This window comes from Podarcis filfolensis (genome assembly GCF_964270895.1).
Source record: "Podarcis filfolensis genome assembly, chromosome: 9".
Taxonomy (NCBI): Eukaryota; Metazoa; Chordata; class Lepidosauria; order Squamata; family Lacertidae; genus Podarcis; species Podarcis filfolensis.
Genome location: NC_139610.1, coordinates 41226792 through 41253177, shown reverse-complemented (window position 1 = coordinate 41253177; position 26386 = coordinate 41226792). Strand labels below are relative to the sequence as shown.

The following is a 26386-nucleotide window of genomic DNA, read 5'->3' as shown; positions in this document are numbered from 1 at the left end:
CACATACACACAGCATGAAGCCACTTCTTGAGAAAAGCAGATATTAGGAGTTCCAGATATGGGTGGTTGGGTTTTTTTCTTTCAACAATAGGCTGGAATTCTCTGGGGGTTGCAAGAAATGTGATGGGTGCTAGCAGTGCTTTTTTTCCTGGGGGTACTCAAGAATATGCAGTACCGGCATCTCTCTCTCTCTCGTTGTTGTTGTTAAAAAGTGTGGCACTTACTGTAACAACTTCATGGTGAGTACCGGCACCTGCTTTTCTAGAAAAAAAGCACTGGGTTTTAGACAGATTGAGTACCTCCTCCTGCCACAGTTTCTCTCCCCAAATAGACATTTCCATGGCGCTCCCCCACCCCTCCCCTGGGGTAGAAGAGGAAGCTGTTTCATTGCACACATTCACACCTATGTTGTGCAATTTCATCCTGAACCTTAGAAGTGCATCCACTGCCCAGTGAAGACTTGTCATGTTGGAAGGCATGACATGCAAGGCCAATATAGCAATTCTTTCTTCCCCCTTTGCCTCTGATTGTCTACACCTGAGCATTCTGAGGCAGGGAAGCTAGTGAAAATTGCATAGATGAGACGAGCAAAAATGCAGAATAATGAGCCTGCAGTCTTCCAGCCATGTATCGCAGAATAATCCTATTGGCTCCAGCAGGATTCCCTTGAGATGTGGTTGGCTTTTTATTCTCTAGTGGCCACAAAGTAAAGTGGTGTGAGAATTGGCATATTGAGTGATGAAGACAGTGTGTGTTCCAGTTTATGTGAGATTTTGACTTATTTCATGGCCAAGTCTTGGATCTTTGGGTGCCGGCTTTATAAGGGGATATGCTCACAGATGCTGCTCCTTCTGCTGTAGTTGTGAAAGTGACCTAGCAATGTGTGGCTTAGGTGGTTGAGCGCTGACATGACAAGGTAAAGCAGCTGTTGTCAAAATGAGGCCCTCCAGCTTTTTGGACTACAACTCCCATCAGCCTCAGCTGGCACATGCTGCTTGGGGCTGATGGGAGTTATAGTCCAAAACCAGCTGGAGTTGGCAAAGACTGGTGTAAATCTGCAGGCACCTGCAGGATGGTCCAAATTGCTTGTACACATGATGTATTTTTTGAAATGTGGAAAATGTTATTCTCTCTTTGCTTTCCTCTTAGTGGCAAACCAGCTTTTAACCCTCCTCCCACCAGCAGTAGTTAAACGTAGGTGTAGAAGTGTTTGAGTGGCTACTTAAGAGGTAGGGAACCTGTGGCATCCAAATGTTGCCGGACTACAACTCCCAACATTCCTGCCCATTGGCCATGCTGGCTGTGGCTGGTGGGAGTTGGAGTCCAATAGCTGGTGGGGTGAGGCTACAGTTTCCCCACCCGTGATTAACTGGATTGTGCTTGTGACATCATTAATAACAACACACAGTTCCTTCCCCTCCCACTTCACTTGTTTGATAAAGGTCACCACGCTACTTACTCATTTTAATCTATAAACGTTTTTTGCAACCCTTTCATTTTTGGGTAGTTATATTTCATTTTATTAACCCCTACAGCGATGCCTTGCCATTTCGAGGATTGCTTTCTTGTTTATTAACATATATTTTTAAAAAATAAAAATCCTTTGGTCAAATGGGCACACCCCATTTCCAGCACTTAGGCTGCACACATCTCTCCTTTGCATGCACACGCTCTCTCACAAACACTTCACAGAAGCAAGCAGGCTTTCTCTCTTGCTGCAATGCTTCTGTTGCATCCTACAGGGAAGACTCTGTTGCTGCAGGATTGGGTCTAGCACTAAGGTAAAGGTAAAGGGACCCCTGACCATTAGGTCCAGTCGTGACCAACTCAGAGGTTGCGGTGCTCATCTTGCTTTATTGGCCGAGGGAGCCAGCGTACAGCTTCCGAGTCATGTGGCCAGCATGACTAAGCCGCTTCTGGAAAACCAGAGCAGTGCACGGAAACGCCGTTTACCTTCCCGCCGGAGCGGTACCTATTTATCTACTTGCACTTTGACGTGCTTTTGAACTGCTAGGTTGGCAGGAGCAGGGACCGAGCAACGGGAGCTCACTCCGTCGTGGGGATTCGAACCGCCGACCTTCTGATCGGCAAGTCGTAGGCTCTGTAGTTTAACCCACTAGAGCAAAGAAGAAGACCCATTATCCTGATAATTTTTTATTATTATTATTTTTAAAAAGAAAGGCTTGTATTTGCATGCACTATTAAGAAGCATTGCCCAGAAATAAGAGGTTTGAAAAGGTGCCTTAAGCTGGGCACATCACTGCAAATGCAAGAGTATCACTCTTTACACGTTCTAGAGCAGGTGTGGGGAGCCTACCCGACTCTCAAATGTTGCTTCCTACAACTCCCATCATCCCTGGCTATTGGCAATCCTCGATGGGTGATGGGAGTTGCAGTTCAACAATAACCAACAGGGCAAAGGTTCCTCACCTCTGTTCGGTATGATTGCAAGCTCCCTGGGGGCAGTGACCTGCCCTTTGGTGCCCCTGCAAACCACCTTCCACATGGATGGCAATTATATCACAAAAATACCCTGAAGGTATATGTGCATCCTGGCATTACATGCTGATACTGGGACCAAGTTCTAGTGAGCCATCTCTCAAATTAAGCTCTGACAACAGAGAGGGTGTTTCTGCCAGGAGAATAATTACTGTTTTCTCCATGTGAGAGGAGGAAGCAGAGCATGGAAACAATGGGACGTGTTTGTGTTCAGTACTCGTAATATTTCAACTTCAGCTAATGGGATTGTGGTTCATTTTAGAAAGTGAGGTTTGCGGGGCTTCTGTTGAGGCAGAGCTCAGTTCCAGGATGCGGAACGTAACCCAGGAGAGTGGTCTTCAGCATGCACGGAGTGTGCTTCCCGTAAGTGCATCCTGTCACTCCACCTCAAGCAGCCACTGGGAGAGCTGAGAGGTCAGAAATGGTGACTTCCAGCCAAGCTCAAGTGCCGGTGCCTCTCGTTCTAGAAATTTAACACCTGGAATTTATCCAATGGCTCCAAATGTTGCTAGCTCACCGATGTCCAGGATACAATTCATGGCAAACAAAACAGTAATGGCAAAGAGGGCGCCCAGCTGTATATGTAGGCGTGTTATTTATAATTGATGCAACTTTACGATCTCATCACCTTATGTTCAATTCCTTTGAAAAAATATATACAGATGAATCATAATGCAGTCATCATTCCATCACCAGCAGTACCACTGTATGAAATTCAGCAGGCGATGAAATACCCCAGGGGAAACGGTGAGCACTCCAGATTCCTTTAATTGGTGGAATTTTATTTTATTTTATTCATTTTCCCGTGGCAAAATTTCCAGCTTTTGCTTTTACTTTTTAATTTTTTTCCGTTCATTATAGGGAACCAAACTGGAATAAAAATGGGGACGCCATCAACTGCAAGTCAGGATATTCTGACCGGGTGGCCTGTTACTGGGAGTTCCGATTCAATGGTAAGTACAGGTCTTTGCAAGCTATGGATTGTATCCAGTGGAGACCCTAAGACAGTTGGATGTCGCCTTGCATGCCTCCTTCAGGCAACTCCTGCAGCCAAGCTGGTGCCAAATGTATTGCTTGGCTTTCTTTTGGACCACATCAGCAAGGCCGAGAGGGAGTTATACAGGCAAAGTCAATTCAAATCTAGTTTTGTTCCCATCCTCCTCCCTGCTGAGTCCTACAAGGGGCAACACTGAGACTGAGGAGGAAGCTGACAGCCACTTACTGGCAGATAGATGGAGGCTGGCTAAGGTTCGCCATCCCTGCTTTGCTGGACCCTAATCACCATCAAAGCCAGTCGAAGCTTTACTTAAGTATACCAAGTGCAGCTTCAGAGTGTAGTTAATAAATAATAATAATAAAAGGTAAAGGGACCCCAGACCGTTAGGTCTATTCGCGGACGACTCTGGGGTTGCGGCGCTCATCTCACTTTATTGGCCAAGGGAGCCAGCGTACAGCTTCTGGGTCATGTGGCCAGCATGACTAAGCCGCTTCTGGTGAACCAGAGCAGTGCACAGAAACGCCGTTTACCTTCCCGCTGGAGCGGTACCTATTTATCTACTTGCATTTCGTGCTTTCGAACTGCTAGGTTGGCAGGAGTAGGGACCGAGCAACGGGAGCTCACCCTGTTGCAGGGATTCGAACTGCCGACCTTCTGATCGGCAAGCCCTAGGCTCTGTGGTTTAACCCACAGCGCCACCCGCGTCCCATAATAATAATAATAAATTATTCCAGAGAAACCCTAATGTGATGGCAGTAATGGAATTAAAGTGCTCTATGAATGCCATGTATTATGTGTTTTGTTACTAAATCCATCTCCTAAGGAGATAAAAGGTGGGAGCAGACACGGAAGCAATGCACACTGCTATAGCCAGCCGTCATTGACAAGGGCTGATAAGGGGATCATGCGCCTGCATAAGTTCCAGCCTTTGCACAATCAGCACCATTCCCCATTGAATACACCTCTCCAATGCGTGAGAGGTTTTGGGAAAGGGGTTGGCAGGGGCTGGGATCAGGGGTCATGGCCTACTCTCTCTTCTTCCGTGCAATCTTAATGGAATAGAACATATCCTAAAAACCCTGTGGATAGCTCAGTGGGTGGAGCATGAGACTCTTAATCCCGGGGTCGTGGGTTCGAGCCCCATGTTGGGTGAAAGATTCCTGCATTGCAGGGACTTGGACTACATGACCCTTGTGGTCCCTTCCAACTCTACAGTTCTATGATTCTATGACTGAACAACTGGGCCTTAGTGGTAGGAGAAAAAGACACCCAATTAAAAATCGAGCAAGTTTGAAGACTCTTTCAGATCTATTAAAAAATCTGTAAATTTGACTTTTCTGTCCTGTCCTATCCATGGATGTTCTGCTGAACATCCATGGATATTTATTTACAAGTGAACCTGTACGCTGAATGGCATTTCCATCTCATTTGTTTCAGGGGTTGCAAATCATGGAAAAGGTGACTCAAGATCTCCCTGACCTCAACTGACTGTGCAGGTATGGCCATGCCTAAACTGGAGCCAGATGCATGTTTCTTTGAATCAGTTACCAACTCCTGGAGAAGCAAGGTCCAAACATGGAAGAAACCCCATAAAATGTTTTGCAGTATTCACTCAAAAAGAGCATATATGGTACCTGGGAGAGAGGGTGGTGTTTAGTCCAGGAAAAAGAAATCTTACAATAGTACCAGCAGATACTGGTGGTACCAGCAGATTTCAAGAGACAGTAAAGAATTTGCATTTTTAAAATTTGCTCCAGAGATTTGTGGGTGCTCTGATGCACACACTGATTTCTTCTGCGCATGGGTTTTGTTAATTTCATTAGAGGGGAGCACATTCACATCCATTTAGAAATGCTCATACCAATTACATGAAATGCATTGGAATAGCCCTTGGAGGTGGAGAAGCTTTACTGCATGTCTAGAAAATGCATTGATACTGGGGGATGGGGCTGGAATTGTGAATTCATTCTGGTTTGACCTTGTTGATAAAATACTTGTCCACACAAGAAGCTCTTTCGGTGTTTTGAGGGTATTTGCACATTACTATCTACTCTGTTTCCAATGTGCTTCCACTGCTAGTTAGCCACAATCCATCTGTGTCCTGAAGTTTCTTGAGAAATGCTCCCCTTTGATGCGCCCCCCCCCCAAAACCCCGGCCTCCATCCTATGTGAAAACGCAAGCTGAGGTTAAGCGGATGTGTGTACAGTTCGAACAGCCTTTTGTGCATGCACTGATGACAGCTTTCTGAAAAGGAGTTGGTAGGGAGTGTTGCTGGTGTGGGAAAACAAATCAGGTCATGCACATCAAGTGAAAGCACCCTCACCCACTCTCTGGGGGATAAACAACAAACACATTTAAGAGGCCATAGATTGTTTAATCAGCCAAAGGCTTGGTTATAGAGAAATGTTTTCCTTTGCCCTGAGCAATTCCTACAAGAGATCATATGTATTTTTTGGTTCCAGAACCAGATGTTCTAAACCAGGGATGGGGAACATGTGGCCCTGCAGGTGCTGTTGGATATGAATCAAATTATTCCTGCCCATTGGCCATGTTGGCTGGGGCTGATGGGTAGCACAACATGCTCTCGAGAATCACAAGTTCCTCAACCCTGTTCAGAACCTTTAGCACGGCACTTTTCGTTATGTTCTTATGAATCATCGGTGTAAATTTATGGATTAGGAAACAGAAGCTGGGCTGAAAAAAACAGCTTGAGGAGGGGAAAAGGGTTTAGAAGGAACACCTTCAGACTGCTTTCCTCCAAGCTACTATTATTTAGAGCAGAAACATAATCTTTGGTAGCTTTTCTTTTTAAGGAGAATGATGCAGTAGTATCTACTACCTTTAAATATTAATAGAAGATGTTTCCAGGAATTATTTCTGAAACATAAAGGAAGCATATTTCACTGCTTTACTGTAATGTAAACCATGGTAGTGCATCCTTATAGTTAATCCCCCACCCAGTAGCCATTTGTGACAAGGAACTGCACATTTAGTGAACATGCAGAGGTTGAATGGAGGACCCCATCACTCCTCCACACCCAGTATAGAAACCAAATGGGCTGTTGTTGGAGGAGGGAGTCAGCCCACAAGCTACCGATTATTTTGCAGGCTAGGAACTTTTGTGCCCTTAGTTATATGCCTATATGAATGTATTTTAACTTGTAATTCAAACATTGGCATAAATTCTACAGGGTTTTATAGATGATAAACCAGCAGTCTGAATTATGCATGGAGAAGGTTTAAAAAGACAACACTGTCCCTGGAGCCTGTTGCATGATCTATTCCTAGCAACACATCCACCGTGTCTCAGTTTAAACTGAAGCACCAAGTAACCCTGGAAACATAAATAGGAATTTATCAGAACAGCACTGCCAAAGTAGTATTATGCTAACGTTTTATTTCAGTTTCCCTAGTTCTTCTAGCTAGACAGGCATTACCAACTTTCCCCACCAGCATTTAATAGCATCTGCTCTGTTTTCAACATTTGGGCTTGAAGTGTTATTGCTTGTGGATCCAAAACAGCACCACCCATAACCAAAAGAGAAGCATCACCTGGTTTGGGCAAACTCCAAGGTTTTCAGAAGTACAACTAATCTTTAGGGGGAAAACTTTGGCTTGCAAGTGTGGGTGGGACAGAAAAACTGCCCAATGAGGACTCAGCATGCTTTGGGCCACAGAATGCTGTCTTGACAGTTGGGAGGAGGGAAAATGGAAACCCGGGGATGAGAACAAACTAGCCGAGTCCTGCGAAGTAATCACTCCATACTGCAATGTTTTGTTTTAGGTCTCCCTTCTAAATTCCTTATTCTCTGCACACCCAATAATGAAACAATGGGAAAGAGAGGCACACATGATGCCAGAGTATAGCCAACTTTGTTTTTTAATTAGAGTATATATACTTCCAAACTGGATACACTAGAAATTGGCAATGCAACGTAAGATGCAAAGAAATATACCAGTTACTGTCAAAATGACCCTGTACAGCCTTATAATGCAAAAAGCTTTATACAATACAAATTTCCATTAATGTACACAAACCTTGACTGTGATATTTGAATATGATACAGCAAGTTAGAAAGGTCGGAGAGGGGAAGCGAGAAAAGTGCTGAGAATGTAAGCAAATTACTAGATGGAAAACAAGAAACCAGCCTATCTTAAAGAATGCATAGTGAGAAAAGCAGATACAAAGTGAGCATGTTGGTGGAAATGTGAAGTCTTTTAACAAGCAAAGGATATCTGTAGGGAGCATTCCTTTCTTTAGCTTCAAACAGCAAACCAATTATTGTATATGCAAGGGCTTTGATAAATACTGTATTTTTTTCCTTAAAAAAATAAAAACACTTCCTGATGCATCTCTCTCTCTCTTATTTGGAAATCATGTATAACTAACTTTCCAGAAATAATTCAGTGTTTCAAAGTGCTAAATAAAGCTGCCCAATTACATTAAGCATCACTATGACAGACAAATACAAAAAGGAAATGGTTAAACCCAAGGCATTCAGTTGCTTAGAGCATTGTAATACTTTCATTCCTTGAAGTTCCTATGTTATATTGCACCATTTGGTTTACAGAAAATATTCCTTTAACATTCCTATGCTTGTGTTCCAGCTGACAAACTGCTTGGTCTCTCTCCCACTACCCTGCCTTTTAAAGAAAGACTCACTACTTGACAGTTTGGACAAATCTGACCAGAACCGTATTGGGTATATTTAGTTAGTTAACTGCAGCAACTGCTTATAGGGGGAGAAGTTCCTTGATTTCCACCAAAAAGATACTCATTTATCCCATTCTTAATTACAAATTATTGACTAGCGAGTAAGTCCTGCTTCAGCATCACAGCTTCTCTTAAAATTCCTAGCAGAGGAAATAATGGAGCCCATTCAATCCGGTGGCAGGACTGCAGTTAAATAAATGGTTACATCAGACATGGGTAGTCTCCAAACCTACAAAAAATTGCTCAGAATGATGGGAAATCAAACCATTTTGTGTGTGTGTGTGTGTGTGTGTGTGTGTGTGCGCGCGCCAACCTGATTTCTAAGAGTTGCATGGTGCTGGTGTACCTTGTACCACCGACCAAGTGACAGCATGACAGTGACTAGCAAAAGTCACCACCACATCTTAGGATGGAATGCCACAATTCATGACACTGTACTGACCTTATCTGAAAACATTTGTTTGTCAAAAAAACAAAGGATGAATCCCAAAGGGTAGTTTTAGCAGAGTTAAGTGCAATAAACAGGGCTCAACATGTGTTAGGAACAACTAATATAATGACTTACTTTACCATAGTAGCTGAATTAGGGGAGGCCACATGCTGTTTAAGCTCATGTGCAGGCTCTCATTATTTTGATTGTAGTTACTTTACATTAGTATTATAGCTTGCTAATATTTAGGTTCCTTTCCTCTTTGTCATCCAATGTAAACAGTTTCTGGTCTTTGAACACGTACACAGATCTGGACTTATTCTCACGTACATGTTCAGTGGAGGAAACTGTATGTGATAATGATACGTAATAAATGTCAGTGCATGGGCAAGAGAAAAGTTAAATCTTGGGAAAAGTTAACAATTGACTTCGATTGTGTATTAGGAATGCAACATTTGCTTCTTACTGCAATAAAGTGCAATATTTATGTCATTTTAATGACCACAAAGTAAGAGCTTTAAGAAAATATAAAGTTAGCTTCCTAGAAGAGTATACTTAAGTAGGCATTAACAAAATAATACAAAGGAATACAAATAACATGAAGGGTAATGTTCATAGGGACACAAAATCTGAAAATATAGCTGAACAGTTGGGGATATAGAACAGAATAATATGATTAAAAAGCACCATTCTTATGTTGAAAAGACTCCACCATTAACTTTTCAAATATACAATCTGATAATTCTTCAGTCGACAAAAGTTTTTTTTAATCTTCTACACTTTTTCTTTTCTTACCTTTTTTTTTTGCAAGTGAGAAACATACTAGTGCAAGACTCAAGCACTGTGCAAAACCTGCCTTTATTTAGTCTGAGCATTTATACCCAGAATATAGCAAACCCTTCCTTTTAAAAATCCCTATTCCTGGATTTAATCTCTGTAGAATGTACACTCTTGTCTTTGCAAACCAAGGTAATCACTGCATTAATACATACTGAGAATGTGTATGTTTGATCTATGATCAAAAGGGCTTCTTGGTATGAGATACTTTTTTTATTGACCTTACATCAGTTTTGAATGGTGCACGTGTGTTTAAATCACATCTCTTCCCAGCGAAAGAGACAGAAACATGATGGGGAAATGATCAGATTCCTGACTCCAGTTATTTCACAAAGAAAAGCAGTGATTTAAATGCAATACATGTGCCCCATTTAAAACTGATACTTGGATAGCTGTACTCAAATACAAAACTTATTGTAAGAAGTGGCCCTGAGTTACAGAAGAATCTGACCTTGTGCGTGTATGAATTGCACTTGCTGTTTACAGGTCTGTCTGCACCAGGAATGGGAATCTTGGCCTCTCCAGAGGTTGCTGGACAACAACTCCCATCATCCCTGGCCATGTTTGCTGGAGGCCAATGGGAGACGAGTCTAACAACAGATGGAGGGTTGCAGATTCCACCACCCTGATCTGCACCAAGTGTCTGTTCACACATGTGTGTTCAGGGCCACTTCATACATTATCTCTACGAAGGGAAAAAAACCTCATCTCTGTGGTGGAATATGCATGTTCACTGTAACATTTCAAGGGTGGTAGGAGTGCTTTGCGGGGGGCAGGGAAGAGGCAGCCTCTATGCACAGTTTCTACCCAGTCCATGTACACCGAGTAAAACCATATTACATGTCCAACACTACAGTGCCCATGCATTTGCCTACACAGATATTATTACTGCCAGCTGGGGGAAATGTACCATGTAAAACAGCCTTAACCTTGCAGAGCTAGAAGCAATTCCTGCTTCTCTAGTTCATCCTTGAATTCTCAGATCTGAGGCCAAAGCAAGCACTATAGTATACTAAGCAAATCCCAAGTAGTGCTGACTGGCATGCCAGTTCTTCTCGAACCTAGCACTGCTGTATCCGCATTCCAGTAACTGTAAAATAAAGCTAGGCAGGCAAGGTGGTGAGACTGGAGAACTGCAATAATCATCACGAGAGGAGGGGGCTGCAGCTCAGTGGTAGAGCACATGCGTTGCATGTATAAATGTCCCAGGTTCAATCTTCAGCATCTCCAGTTAAATAATCCCAGAGAGCAGGTGGGCTGGGGAGGACCCCTGCCTGAGACCCCGGAGAACGGCTGCCTGTCAGAGTGGACGTTACTGGGCTAGGTGGAGCACTGATCCGACTCAGTATATAAGGCAGCTTCATGTGTTCATATTAAATAAGCCAGTACAAAAGGATGTGCAAAAGCAATGTCATGGCACACTGACTCTCCCTTCAGACACACTCACACTCACCATCTCAAAAGGAAAATGCATCAATATGTAACCTTAAGCAAGTGCTGATTGCCTTTAAGGACGCTCTTGTTCAGCTTAAACAAGACAAAATAGTTTCTTAGATAAGAGTACTGGGAACATGCCTCTGAAGGTATGCAGGAGGTCACTTCTCTGAAGAGTTTTAATAAAGCAGCCTTCATGTCAATGCATTTAAGGAGACACACAGAGCCATTTTTTTCCTATACCTTACTACTAATGATCTATAGTACAAATGTTCAGCCAGCCATACCTCTTGGGTGTATGGTTTGCAGCAATGCATATACCTGTTGGGTGTCTGTTGGGGGGTGGGGGTGGGTGGGCGGAGAGTATTATTTTTTTGGTACAGTACTTGGCTGCCCTCAGACAGTTTCTGCCCTTTCTGTTAGTCCAAGGTAGGCAAGGAAGGAGTGCTTCGGCGAAGTGTCGTCCGGCCGTACAGTCTGTGGCCTGGGTGCATGGAATGTGATCTCAAAGTGGTTCTTGGGGAAAAACATGGTTAAGGGAATGAGGTGGGCAAATTCAGAGTTCCGGTACTTGTCAAAGCACAGGGAAGTGCCGTTGATGGCCAAGGCCTTAAGTGCCAGGTTTGGCTCTGCCCCGCCGCCGTGAGCAGCCGACATGGCCACTGTCTGCAGCGCCTGGGAGGCAGACATCACCGAGAGAGGCGACAAGAGGCTCCGGGGGCTGTTGGCAGCTAGGAGAGGGCCAGCTTCCTTGGAGGTTGCCCCTTGGCCCTTCTTCTCCTCTTCGGAGCAGTCCCCGTTTTGGTGCTTCTTCACATGGCGGCTGAAGACAAAAGGGTGGGTGGTCTTGAAGAGGCACTCTTCACAGCTGAAAGTCTGGCGGGGAGCGTGCTTGAGCTTCTTGTGCAGGTTGAGATTGTCTTTGCGTTTGCAGCTGTAGCTGCACTGGTCACAGTGGAAAGGGCGCTCCCCGGTGTGTACGCGCACATGCTCTATCAGCTTGTTGGCCGTCTTGGAAAGGTAGCCACACTGGTCACACTTGTAATGGTTGCCAAGGCGATGCTCCCGGATGTGCATTTCCAGCTCCAGCTGATTGGCTTTCACTGCCTGGCAGATCCGGCACTTGTATTCCATTTTGTAGTGGGTCTTCAAATGGCATTCCATCGCTGCAGGGCGGTTGGTGGAGTAAATGCAGAACGGGCACCTGCCGGGGGGAGGGGGAAACCAAGAACAACCGCCAAAGAAATATTGAAACACAGGGTCTGGGCAATCATTCTTCCAAACATTTGCCATTCCACACATTCATGACATTCAATTTCCCCCCAAACTATGACTGCAGAGAAAACAGGAAGCTGTCGCTGGCCACTTCACCCTGTTGTGCGGCCTGGCTAGTCTTTGGCTGTTTAAGACGTGAAATGTCAAGCTACTGCTATAACGTAAGCTGACATGCAAATGCAGATGTCTTTAAGGTGAAACATTTTGGGCTTGGCGGGTTTTTATTTTTTTGGGGGGGGTATTTCAGGTTAAAGAAATAGGTACCCAGATTGTGAGTGACCCTCTGCTATAATGTCACAATGAGCAGTTTAAAATTGGAAATTCAAATATAAAATGTGACTTGATGGTTTTTAAAAAAACACACCAAAACCAATGCAATGTGAGAAGCAGCCTTCAGGATTTCACACTCAAAGGAGTGTTTCATTATTTGAACTTATTTCCACCCTTACAGAGAAGTAATAGCTAGCTTATGTGTATCAAACCAAACCATAATTATTCAGTTGGTAAACTAAACTACAATAATGCTTCAACTGTCTAGCTGATGTGAAAATATTCTCACTAATCTCAGGTGTGCTTCATATGTGCTGTTTTGAGGGGCCCCAAGGAGAAGATCACAGGCACTTTGCTCCTCTCCTCTCCATTCATATATCGGTGCAGGATGGCAGTTAAGCCAAAGTTTGGCTTAGCATGTCATCCAAACCACAAACCAGGGGTAAATTCTCTCTTTAAGCATAATCTGTAGTCAGGGTTTGTCTCTGGCTTACTGTGATGTGAGAACCAGACTACAGAATCCACAAGGCCCCCTGACTCTCTCCAATTTCAGCCAAATCATGGAACCTCTGTAGACCTCTGGAAACAGTACCTAAAAGGGTTGCTACAGCAGGAGAGACAGGCCATCTCTACTCCCGCCCCTGAATTTCAGCTCCACGTAACAATGGGCAAAATTCAACCAGCAGTAAACAAATTTACATCAAAAAACACATGTTAGTACATTCGTTTTGGTTAATTCTCTGCCACTGAAAATAATGAAACTTCAAAGTGCCTAATATTTGCTGTATCTATTTTCAGTGATTCATTTTCAAACTCTGGACTAAATGGTCTGATGGAGGCCGCCCACCCTTAGATGTCAACATCTATTGCTTTACTTTTGCAGCCCAGCAATGGAGGTAGAACACTGGAGTACCTAGTAGCTTTTGAGAACCTTATCCTCCAGGAATTTTCTGATCCTGTTTTCAAGCCATCCAAGTTGCTGGCCATCACTGATTCTCGTGGGAGCAAATTCCACAGTTTAACTATATGCTGTGTGGGAAAAAAGTACTTTCTTTTGCCTATGCTGAATCTTTGGCTTTGTTGAATGTCAATGAGTTCTAGTGTTGTAAGAGGAGAAAAACTGTATCCTGTCCTTTATAGATGGGTTTTGTTGAGTAGTGAATGTGATTTTTACAGTAAACTTCCCTGGCTCTGTCTCTCCAGGCAGAAATGGATCCTGTTCAAATTTGTTGCTCTCCCCGCTCCCGTTACTATCCCCACAATATTTGAGGTACTTAACACAGTAAAGGTTTGTGTACTTGCTTTCCTTACTTGAGCCCACCGGTGGGGACAGTGTGGCATTTCTTGTGCTCCAGTAACTGCTCAGGAGTCTTCATGAACTTGTGGCACACATCACATTCAAACATCCGTGTAATCAGGTGGATTTGCAAATGGCGCTCAAACATGTTTTTTGTTTTGCAGACAAAGTTACAGAAAACACATTCAAAACCTGCAAGAGGAAATCACAGACACTATTACCTAAGTCGCACACCAAAGCCTTGTGCAAGTGGAGGGACTGACTTTGCATCCATTTCACCAACTCCTTACCTTTTTCTGATTTTTCTTCCGTGTTCAATAAGGTCTGACTACCAGGCACTACGGAAATAACTAGCAGGTTGTTTGAAGCCTTGGGCTTGGGGCTGGTCTCTGCATCTTCTTTGCTGTTGGCAGAATCACTAAGTGCTGACAGGGAAGAAGATGAAGGGCTGTTTGAGTCGCTTGGAGTCTTCCTCTCTTCACCTACGGAGAAACCCAACCAACAGAACCCAAAGCATTAGCTTGCTTATTAGTATCAGGGTTATATAAAATTTTTGCCCCAGATGCAGGCAGAGATCCATGTGCTGCAGCAGCTGTTCTTGCATATCTGCACACACCACTCCACCCACATGGTGTGGTGCTCATCCTGCCCACCTGATCTGGCCAGTTGCATCAGTTGTTTCACATGGGAATGAACATCCTCATCTAGAACAACCAAGTTTTGTGCAACTATCTGCCCATGGCTGGAGCAGAGCCTCAGACTTTTAGCCAGGTTCTCTGTTGCTGTAGATGCAGGATTCTTAATAGGAGGTTGAGCTCCCAAAGGCTGGAACTATGGACGCTACAGCAATTTGCTGACAGAATGCTCTGCTCTTAGGTTGATCCTCGTGTGGCTGGTGGATAGATGCTTCTGAATATGGGCAGAAGCTGGGGCAAGATGACCTGTGGTTGCTGCCAGCTTTGTAGTTCTAGTCCACCCAGTGTCATCTTCCTGTAGACATGTCTTGGAAGCAATGGAATTATCTATGAGAGCCTTCTTTGTCCTACTTGCACTGAATTACAGATTTAATGGAGCACTTCAGAAAGGCATGATCTCCCCATTTTTCAATTGATTAGAAGAGACAGAGAGACACACTGAAAGATAGCTCAGTATGTAGCAGGGGACTCAGGGGCGTGGATTCAAGCCCCATACTGGACAAAAGATTTCTGCATTAAAGAGTTTCAGACTAGATGACCCTTGTCCCTTCCAACTCTACAATTCTATGACTAGAGTGAAGCTTCTCCTTGGATTCCAGCCTTTCTGGGATCCCCCTTGTACTTCCTCCTACAGCAGCATATCATTCATTCATTCATTCATTTTCATTCATTTCCCACCTTTCCTGCAAGGAGCTTGAGGTGGAGTAGAAAGTTATTCCCCGTCCCATTTTCTAATAACTCTGTGAGGCAGGTTTCGGTTGATGGATAATGACTGGTCCAATGTCACCCTGTGAGCTTTACAGCTGAGTGGCGATTCAAACTCTGGTCTCCCAGGTCTTAGTCCAACACCCAAACTACTCCACCACACTGGCTCAAATAGTTGCGGAGAATGGAAACCAGCACTGGTCTAGTGTTAACAAAACACCTGCAACTCACCCCTATTTCCATTGATGAGAAACTGTGAAGTCACTGAAGTCATTTCTACCCACGGATATAAGGTCACTTCCTCATGCTTGCAAAAGGTAAGAGGGAGGATGCCTAAATTATGCTAAATAAAGCATTTGCAAAGGAAGGTCACACGTAGATAGTGTGAAGAGGTGTTAGTGAGTCCCTGCCTTCTCTTATCTAATGGAAGCAATTAACACTCACAAACTCTAAACACAGCAGCCTCAGATTTTTAAGGTTCATTCTAAACAGAATGATAAACTATGCAGTTTTAACACATGATATAGATTAATCTTAAAAACAGTGTGGTCTTAATCATGCACTTGAAGTTTCTGTCAGTGGAATTTTGCAGACCACTGTATCCAACCAAGAGGGCCTCAGCCAACATTTCGGTGGAGAAGTTGGGAAGGAGAGAGATGGCCGTAGGAGACAAGCCCAGATCTGGGGTGATCACCTGCATGCTTGGTGGCGACATGAGCCTTCATATCTGACTCCTCCATGGTAACAAAGTCACAGGCTGTGCAGCAAATAGAAAACATCCACTGTTCTTTATCCACATGAAGCGACATATGACTGACAAACTGGACATTCATCTCGGTTTCAAATCCACACACATGACAACTGGAGGCAGGAGAGAGTTAGAAAGATTAAGGAGTGTGCATTTACAGAAATGCTTTGTGACAGATACACATCACTTTTCTTCATTCAACCTGACCAATTCCTGTTTTTACTAACTTTGTCTTCTTCTCGCTGTTTAAATAGCACTGGGATATTCTTTTGTCTGCTGAACTGTTTCTGAACTGACAGCCATGCCAAGATGATTAAGGGCAGGCACAAGGCAACAATCCCAAACACGCTATAATGATGCTAAATAATCATAAAGTTAATTAAAAACTACAGGTTCCAGATGCTGCACATCACCTAGCTATTTCCTTTGGGCAATAAGATGTGCTGCAGCCTTGCCAAGATGTTTAGTCAGGCTGCTACGTGGACAAATGGAGAGCTTGCTGCAGACTTCACAAGCAGCTCCCAAGCTTTGGAAACAGTCCCATGTGAGGTTGGGATCTTGCGCAGAAATGCCGGGCAATCTCAACAGAAGCAAGCCAAAATGGGCTCAGGGAGCACTCATCAGCTCTGCAGACACAAAGCGCTACCAAGAGGCATTTTGCAATCAGCTTCTAGCCCTGCTGGTATTGGCAACCAATAAACAAGGTTTAGGGGCTTGGTTTGGCCTTCAAACTCCTAAGCATCCCACGACCAGATTATGTTGCTTAGTACGAGACCCTCCTTGCTTTCTGACCCAGTCTTGTTGGGACAAGACAAGCGAAAATGATTTTTCAGTCCTGATGCTCAGATTATGGAATGGCCACTCCAAAGAGGCGCACCACTGCCCTATTTGAGTAATACACCAAACCCGGGTTTATTCCCCGGTGGGTGTTTTTTGTTTAAAAGGAAATACCTTTTTAATTTATCTATTTTACTGCTAGTGCTGTTTTCAGGTTTATTGCATTTTAGATGGTTTTTAAATTGTATTATTTATTTCAAATGGTTCTAAACTGTCTTGCACTGGCTTTTGCTTAGAAAGGCAGGATAATACACTTCCGTATGTATACATACTATAGCTGATGTTCTTTACAGGATCTCGCAAGTTTTACACAAGTCAAAACACTGAATACTACATCTCTCATTCCAGTCGGATTTGTAAACATTAATTTCTAAGCCTTGGCTGGCAAGTCACCTAACGCCTAGTCTGCACAATCAGCTTGGGGGTAGCTATTTGCAAAAGCAGTGACACTCCATGACCAACATTTGGGCTATACAGACTCACCACTCCCAGCATACCATGGCATGCTGTCAGGGCAGTTTACAGTGGTGTGATTTATATGGGAGATATGCATGGCAAGCAGTTACATAGGAATGACCCATGCAATGGGGTCCAGTGTTGTTTGGATTCCAAGTGGGCACTGTGTAGTTGCTTGCTTGAAGTGGATAAGCACAGCACACTCTGTAGGCAGCATACTCTGACTTCTGTCATCAGTCAGTGTACCAAGGGCCACTGGGAAATTGCTCCCCCAGGAAGAACATCACAACAAGGGGAAGACCAACCTGAACCCATCCATTGGCCAAAGGAGGAGTAGCTGCAGGGCTTATAACCTACTGTGGCAGGTTACAACAAATGGCAATATTGTCACTTGCTGCATCCTGGTTCATCCCACATTTCAAAGGGCTTTCAGAAAATGGAAAGCTGTGACTCAACAAGTAGATATTATATGGATGCCTGACTAAGTCCACCTATTCAGGTGGCAGGGGGAAGGCACATTCTCTGCTAGACCAAAGTCCACAAGTGATAGGTTATTTGGCTAAGCATTCCAGGATATTAGTGGGAAGGTGCAGTGGATGTGTGGGGTATACAAAATGGATTCAGAAGCAGGCTGGGAAATGCTGGAAGTTGGCCATAGATTCTCTGGATTCAGATTGTGAGCTGAGAGTAATTCAAGAGTTACACATTACTTCTGCCCTTGAGGTGCTTACAACTACCACATCTGCCTGCAAAATCCCCATCACCCTCACCCTGGGCCACTGCTGAGGTTAAATGCAGGCAAGCCAAATGCACCTGCCAGGTTCTCCCTCGGAAGCAAACCCGACTGAGCTTGTTCTTTGGGTTTCCCTAGACAGAGAGAGGCAGAAAAGGCAGCTGGCGCCGGAGTCTCTGGGCTTGGCTTTCTCCCGGGTCCTCACCTGTAGTAATAAGGGTGCTTCTTTCCATCACTGCCTTCGGAAGTGACAGCGCTGACAATGTCCTCAGTGTCTGTACTCACCAGCTTCACGGAATGGACAGTCAGGTGCTGGTTCAGGTTAGCACGGCACTTAGCAGCATATGGGCACAAATGGCATTTGTATTTTCTCTCTTCTGGAAAGAAACATTAAAAGACTTTGAGGGGGAGCTTCGCATGCACGCAAACACATCTCACATTTGTATCCCCACCATGGAGCTGAGGCAACGGCATGGGAATCGCCAGCATTTCCTCAGAGTGGCTTCCACCCACACAGAGGCACCATGGCAAAAGGAGGGAACATCCTCAATCTCTCTTCAACAACTTCAGAGGCATGTTGCTAACAAAAACAAGAAAAACAACAACAAAGGATATGGTCTATCTCTATATGGGTGTGTGACTCTCTGCATGGTCTGGATTGCCACAGAGAAAATCAGCCTCGTGAACATGCAAAGTGACTAATACAGAATTTGTGTCCCACATTAAATTAAGAAAAACACCATCTTCATCCATCAGAATAATCCTAACTAACATTAGGCATGATCGAGCAAAAGTTAAAACACTTTTGAGCCTCATTGTTTAAATGGGAGAGTTAAGCACTTGCTTAGATATCTCCCACTGAAATAGGTAGGGTTTAAAAGCTCTTAACTTTTTAAAAAGGCCCTTAACTTAGTGTGGGTCATGTCCCTTGTTTAAAAGTGTAAAAAGTTCAGAAAGCTCTTGGCATTATATCAACAGTTACTATATTCATGGGATATGTTCAGACTAAGTATTGTATAAAAATGAGAAGAGATGAAAAGCTACCTTTTATCATATCAAGTAGTCCAATTATGCCCCTCTGGGCATGAAAGCATGCAACTGTGACACATTAAACTAAATATTTAGCCCAGCAAGATTTCACCCATCACAAGTTTCTCCAAGCACCTTGCTGTTTTTTAAAAAACACCCCAGCAAGACAATATAAAAGGGGCTATAATTTGCAATGGTAGTTCAGTTATCTCTGAGAACAGCCCCCAGGAAGTACAATACAGTCTTGAGTGACTGAAATACATTTTGAGTTTGATCACCAGTTCACTTGTGATGGCCAGCAAATTCTTAAGTAGGAAATATTTGGGTGAAAGTTCAGTGTAATTCTTTTGCAATGAAGTCTGAAGATAACTAAAAGTCACTAAAAGTGAAGACAAACATGGGGGGTAGGGAGGGGATAGACAGCGCACATAGCATCTTAGTGAGCCTGGCTGTGCAATAGAAATGATAGGCATTCACACCTGCAGAATGAAGGCTAGTTCAACTGACCAGATTGCCCCCACCTGTTGCTTCAGCTGGGCTGTCTCCCTTATTAATAACCATTTATATATACATATATATATACATATACATATATATAATATAAATTTTATATATATATATATATATATATATATATATATATATATGAGAAATGCAAAACTTTTCTTGGAATTGAGGGGCAGAAGTTTCTTGGCGACATCATGAAGTGCCATCTAATCAGCGCTGCACACAGCCAACTCCCTGTGCTCAGCCACGTTCAGTAGGTTTGAAATGAATCGTCTTCTTTGGTGATCACTCGTAGCCAAGTAAGATTGTCTTCCATGAACATTAACAGTGAGTCCATAAGTGACTGTGGAGGCCAATTCTGGATCCACACGTCCTTCCACAGTGGGGACATAGGTTTCTGGGTGGGAGCGGATCATGGTGAGGGTTTGCCAAACATGCCTTCCTCTTAGCACGTTTCTCCCTTTTGTCCTGAGTTTGAGCGTCTTCAAAGTCCATGACTTCGGTAAAGGCTGTTCTCCAATTGGAGCGCTCGCAGGCTCCAATTGTCGGTTTTTATCCTACATTTTTTTCGATTTGCCTTGAGAGAGTCTCTAAACCTCTTTTGTTGACCACCAGCATTACGCTTTCCATTTTTAAGTTCAGAATAGAGTAGTTGCTAATCAGGCATCCAAACAACATGACCAGTCCAACGAAGTTGATGTTGAAGAATCATTGCGTCAGCACTGGTGATCTTTGCTTCTTCCGGTACACTGGTGGTACAGCAGAGTTGTTGTTTTTTCCTTGTTGGTGCAAGCTTTTCATAAGCTTCTGCGAAGATATTTAGAATGGTTTGGAGGTCATCCTTTGAATGTGCCCACACTACGTTGTCATCAGCATACTGAAGCTCTATGATGGAAGTTATGGTGACCTTACTCTTTGCTTTCAGCCTACTCAGATTAAAGAGATTTCCATCTGTTCGATATGTGAGTTCTACCCCAGTGGGGAGTTTCCCTTCGACAATGTGTAGGATCATGGCAATGAAAATAATAAATAGAGTTGGGGCGATAACACAACCCTCTTTAACACCTGATCCCACTGTGAATGGTTTACTTTGTTGTTGTTTTTTAATTAATTTTTATTAACCGGCCAATCACATCAAATTAAATCACATCACATAAATTCCGAATTACAAAACCGAATTTTAAATTTTGTTGGGGGGACCCATATTTCAAGATCCAAAGGGGGATTCTGATCATCTTCTTGCTGCTGCGTTAATGTCCAAATCAGTCCAAATCAGTCCAAACAGAGTTCATAATTCTATCCAATCTTATCTTGCTGTTTCCACATCACATCTTGTTCATATATTTTCTCTTTTTTCTTTATGATCTCTTCTGATAGTCTCCTTAAGCTGATAAACACCAATAATAATAATAATCCTGTGTGAATTTTCTGTTCTTCCAATCCTCAAATCGAGATGGTTTCCATATATCATCTCCTTCATAGATAACATCGCTCTTTCCATCATAATCTCGCAAAACTGTCGCTCTTAAGTCCCTCTGAGGAGTTTAACCCAGAATATATAAACAGCTCTATTTCTCTCTTTCTCCTCCCAGACTCAAGACCTCCGACAGAACTTCCCAATATGGCGACGGCATTTTTAACTGCGTCATTCCAAAGCTCTTATACATTCCACGCTCTTCTTAAAACATGCCTTGGTTCGAAAGTTTATCTCCACACAGCCTTAAATCCACAGCTTAAGTCCTTAAAACGACATTTCTGACTTGTGAGGGGAGGGGATTCTTGTTTAATCACATAAGGAAAGAAAGGAAAGTTTTTCCCCCCTCCCCCATCAGTCATTTGCCATACCGTGTCTTGGTGTATCTTCTCATGTTTTATTCTTGTCTTGTTTTATCAGAGATCTCTTCTTTTTTTGATGAAATTCTGAATAAATATCATTTTATCAGAGATCTCTTCTGTTAGCAGTCTTTACTCCCCCTCCTTCCTTGAAATATGTGCATTCCTTCATCCAAATTGTTTCTTTTGAAGTTCTTGCAGCTAGTGGCGCGAATCAGGGACGGCGTCCAGGAGTGCCGAAATCCCACAGGAGGGCTTTGTGCCTAGTGCCCCCATCCCCACAAATTCGGGGGTGGTATAGGGCACAGCAGGCAAGGGCAGTCCCCCCCACCATCCTGGGGGGGGGTTAGGGAGGCTAATTACTCCCATCATAGCCTCCAAATTACCTCGTGTCGGTCGGAGAGATGTTATTGTCAGCCATCTTCCGATGCGCCCCCTAGTGGCCCCCCATGAATGGTTTACTTTGAGAGCCATTGTTAACTGCAATTGTTGCTGTCATGTTATCATGGAGGAGTCGAAGGATGTTCACAAATTTATCTGGGCAGCCGATTTTTAGAAGGACAGTCCACAGGGCATTACAATTTACATTGTTGAAGGCCTTACCTCAATAAACAGGGTTGGTTTTGCTCTCTGCATTTTTCTTGAAGCTGTGAAGCAGTGAAAATCATGTCCACCGTCACCCTAGGAGGTCAAAAACCATTTTGGGATTCAGGAAGGGTAGCCTCAGATATGGTTAGGAGATGGTTTGCTAAAATCCTTGCAAAAAAATTTCCAGCTGCAGCTAATAAAGAGATGCCTTGATAAGTTTCTACAATCCATTCTGTCACCTTTTTTTAAAAAAAAAGGTTGATAATTTTAGCATCCCTAAAGTCTGCTGGGATCTCCTCTCCCCCCCCCCAATTTTTTTAATGAGCTTGTGAAGTTGTTGTGTAAGTTCAGTTCCACCCACTTTGAAGACTTCAGCAGCTATCCCATCAGGTCCGCTGGCTTTGTTGTTTTTCATTTGGTTAATAGCTGCACACAACTCTCCCAGATTAGGAGATACTGCAAGTTCATCTCTTAATTTGTTTTTATGGAATTTGTGAGAGGACCTCTGTAGCTATGGAGGAGTTGTGGTTAAGGAGAGGCTGGTAATGTTCTTTCCAGCGCAATGCAATAGCTTCTTTATCTTTTAGAAGTGTGGTACTGTCTGTTGAGCGTAGGAGGCATATGCCATGATTTATTGGCCCACAGATGGTCTTTGTGGCTTTAAAGAAACTCTGTGCATCATGAGTGTTGGCCAAGTGCTGGATCTCTTGAGCTTCTTTTAATTCACCAGGTGTTCTTTAGTTCTCTGGTTTTTCATTGAACCTCAGCCTTAGCGTTGGCAAAGAGTTTTTTCTTAGTAGCGCATTTCCTAGCTCTTTGCTAGATCTGAAAGGCCTTCCATTTCTTGTCAATAATGTCTTCAATCTCACTATCATTCTCATCAAACCAGTCCTGGTGTATCTTGGTTTGGTATCCAGTAGTTTGTTCACAGGCCTCAATAACGGATGTTTTTAGCTTGGTATAGTGTTCCTTGATGTTATCAGGGAACTCCAAAAGCAGATGGTCCTTAAGAGTCATTTGGAAGCAATCCCACTTAATAGGATCTTGAAGGGCTTGAGTGTTCATTTTGCGCCTTGGTTTCCTTCCTTGAAGCCTGCGTTGAGGTATAATCTAGATAGCCATTGTGGAACGTATGAATATAGTGAGGGGGGCTTTCAGACATGCTGTGCAGCTCTCTCTATAGGTTATATCTTTTATCTTAATAATATTAAAACTTCCATTTCTATTTTATCACTGACTTGTAGTGCTTAAAAATGATTTGAACTATTAGCTTGTGGCACACAAACAGATGGTATCTGTAGGAATGGCCTGGCATTGTTTTCAGAAGCTGCAATCTGTTGCTCAGTAAATTCCCAGAATTTGGATTTCAGACAGCATGTTTGAACCTCAACTAGGGATTTATTGTGACAGATGTAAGGTCCTTAAAAATTGGGTCCAACAGTGTAAACTTATACATGCCACTTCTGAGTAGGCATGTTCAGTTCAGTGGGGCTTATTCACAGGTAAGTGGGTACAGGATTGTGGCCTATAACCTGTTCAAATTCAAATAGCCTGGTTAGCTTAAAAAGCCTTTACTAAATGTCTTAAAACAACATAGATGTGCTAAAGACTTGCCCCCTAATTAGTAACTATGCAGCTTAAAACATCACATCAATTTTACCTAAGCACTGAAGCTGAAGTATTGGTCTAGAACAAATCCTTCAGAATATTTTGAGCATAGATGTACAGAACAAAATGTTAACAGGATCACCTGTGGTTATCTATCCACATGTAATATTTTGTTATAGTTGCTTTGAGACAAACAGCATTTCAGTACAAGGAAGAGGGTAATAGTTCAATTAGCTGAGCTTATGAGAAAATCTATTATGTTCTTTCCTTTTCTAAAAAATCACATTACTGGTTATCTATCTTGGCATTGTTATACTTGGTGCCATTTTAATTCAGCAATGTAAGTAGGCTTTGATTGATCCCTATATATTTTGAAGTGTTTTTAACACATGCACTGATTGTGGGAGTGCAGATGTCATAACATAACTGGGGTAGGGGACTATCTCACAGGTTTATGTGAGAAGACTTGAGCAGAAGTTTAATAATAAAGGCAAATGTCTTAATTCCATTGTGATTGTATCAGTGAAATAAAAATTGCTACTGCAGGGAAGGACCTTGCATCTAACACACAAGCCCTACCAAACTGATAATGATCAGCATGATCAAGCACCAAAACCAGATGCCCCAACTTTTGGATAATTTTTAATAATAATAATATAAAAAAACTATGAATTTTAAGGAGAGAGACCCATTGACTACGAGTGTTGCAAAGTGTACAGAGGATAGATCAATCCACCGTTATTTGCATGCAAAGAAATGTTCATTGTTGCCACGGAAAAAAAATGGAGTGAAACTGCCCAACACTATTTTTTAAAAGTGTTACCTGTGTGCAGGGAGAGATGTCGGGACAACGTCTGCTGTCGGCCAAACACTTTTCCACACACATCACAGGGAAAGAGCTGGTCATTAAATTTCCAAGATGGTAACCCATTTCCAGCCTCCAGCCCTATCTTCTCTGCTTCTATTCCCCAAGAAAGGAGAAAATACAGTTCTAATATTAATGACTCAAAGGCATGACTTGATTCCACACTATGTGTCACTGGATATGTCATGAGCAACACAATGCCACTGTTCCATACTGTCAGCCGTGGTACATGCGTACGATCTTGTGTGGCACCAGTCAAGGCGTAATCCTAACCCTGCTTATCTGCACGTAAGCCTCACTGAATTCAGTAGAACTTACTTCTCAGTAGACACGGTTAGGACTGCAGCCTTAGACAATGGATTCCTTTATTGCACTAACCATACTAACATTAAGCAGGCCAGGAGCCTCCCTGGAGCCCATGTTACAATCATGTTAAAAGCATGGCCTGAAAACATCGGAGCTAACTCCTAAGGGCTTCGGGGGCCCCCCAATAAAATATTTGAGGCAGTCAGGTCCCCCCCAAAGTTGATGGGCATTGCCATTCAAATGGTGTGCATGCACCATGTCATGTGATCAATTATGCGGGGCAGGGCTTACCTGCCCCCCACCGCAATATTTTATTCAACTTGGCACCCCGCTGAAAGCAACTCTGTAAAGTGGTAGGGAAGTCATATAGCATGCATTAGCCTCAAACTCTCAGGTAAGACTCTGGAAGCAGGATGCGACCGCACAAGTGCTCTCTTTTATGGTTCTTCTTTGCATCTGCTTTGCAAACAAAAGCTCCCAGGTCCAATCCCCAGCATCTCCACGTAGGGTTGAAAAGGTCCTGTCTGAAACCAGGGAGAGCAGTTGCCAGTCCGTGTTGGCAAGTATAGCCTCTTTTACTGACAATTTCAGAGTAGCTGGAGCATCTTAGTCTGCAACCGCTTTTATTTCTTAATTTTAATCAAAATTTTACTCCTGTGGAAACAGTACTATTGAGTAGTTCACTTTTAATGCACAGATACTTCCACTGAAATCAAGCTTTTCCCGTTGTCCCTTGCATAGCACATCTACTCCCCAATATGATCTTAAGGTTGCAAAACTCTTGTGGTTATCCCATCTTTCCTTACAGGAACAGGGCATCCTTCAGAGGGTCAAATAATCAAAGCCACAATTATCTGTGGTATTTCGTTAACATGGGTGTACTTGGTACTGCTGGACATTCAAACATAAATTGAACTGGCCTCACCACTGATGAAATGCAAATCCTACAGTGGCAGATTTGTTTTTCAAGGTGTTTTTCATGAAATACCAATACTGTAGTTACAGCGGTCAGAATTCACCTCACCGCATGTGCTCTCATAGTGGCTTTTAACACTTACAAAAGGAATTCTGTTTCATGATACCAGCTGTTAAGAGTTATGCCTATACAGTTGTGTAGCATCTTTCATTCACTTCATTGCTCCAAATGTTCCAACACTGAGAAGTTTAAGCCATAAATAACAGAGGAAGGCAAAACAGAACAGGCTAAATTGCTGAGCTGTGTGACTGCTCTTCTGAAGTAATCGTTTATAGACTTGGTGATTTTTAAGGCAAGAAGGTAGCCATTATGGTACTTAAACCTGACATTCTGCTTCAAAGGTGTTGTAAAAATCCACCTAGCAATTCCTGCATCTAGCCCATCTGTTCTGGTTGAAATGCAGCACATCCCAATTTGATTTAAAGACTTGTAGTGATGCAAACCACCACAACTAGCAGTATGCTCACTCTTCTCTCCTTCAGGCTCCCCACAAATACGTTATTTTAAAAAGTGATGCTAAAACAGATTGTTGTTAGCTTGTCAAGTAAACCATTTCCTCCACCTCTTGCTAACTCTGTGGTGACAGCATGCTAGGAAGATTTGAGTTGTTTGAAGGGATGGGGTCCAATGTGTGATTGAATATGCAACTCACTCATATTTGGGGACTTGTTAGAGCAGGCTGGCTCCAGATCCATTCTGTGTGAGAACCTTTAGACAACCTAAGGCACTGCAGAATAACTCTAAAA

At 43.1% G+C, this 26386-nt stretch overlaps 2 protein-coding genes across 10 annotated transcripts in view; one reads left to right on the top strand and one right to left on the bottom strand.

Moving 5' to 3' along the window:
* LOC310770498 (uncharacterized protein C4orf51 homolog) overlaps positions 1-26386 on the top strand; it is a 35907-nt gene that overhangs the window by 8703 nt on the left and 818 nt on the right. For 2 of the 5 annotated variants that reach the window (XM_083631394.1, XM_083631398.1), the window contains exons 4-6: positions 3162-3246; positions 3361-3452; positions 4934-5115. In XM_083631394.1, the coding sequence (XP_083487520.1) occupies positions 3162-3246; positions 3361-3452; positions 4934-4984 (228 nt within the window). In that variant the 3' untranslated portion in view covers positions 4985-5115. Of the gene's footprint in view, positions 1-3161; positions 3247-3360; positions 3453-4933; positions 5116-5959; positions 7850-18066; positions 18541-26386 lie in introns of those variants that run through there. The other 3 variants (XM_083631396.1, XM_083631395.1, XM_083631397.1) reach the window with 3 other exon arrangements.
* Positions 7360-26386, bottom strand: part of ZNF827 (zinc finger protein 827) — a 123493-nt gene continuing 104466 nt past the window's right edge. For 4 of the 5 annotated variants that reach the window (XM_083631016.1, XM_083631020.1, XM_083631018.1 and 1 more), the window contains exons 9-14: positions 24317-24454; positions 18134-18305; positions 15849-16015; positions 14045-14236; positions 13769-13946; positions 7360-12116 (exon numbers count right to left, since the gene is read on the bottom strand). In XM_083631016.1, coding sequence (XP_083487142.1) covers positions 11309-12116; positions 13769-13946; positions 14045-14236; positions 15849-16015; positions 18134-18305; positions 24317-24454 — 1655 coding nt within the window. In that variant the 3' untranslated portion in view covers positions 7360-11308. The remainder of the gene's footprint in view (positions 12117-13768; positions 13947-14044; positions 14237-15848; positions 16016-18133; positions 18306-24316; positions 24455-26386) is intronic. The other variant, XM_083631019.1, reaches the window with a different exon arrangement.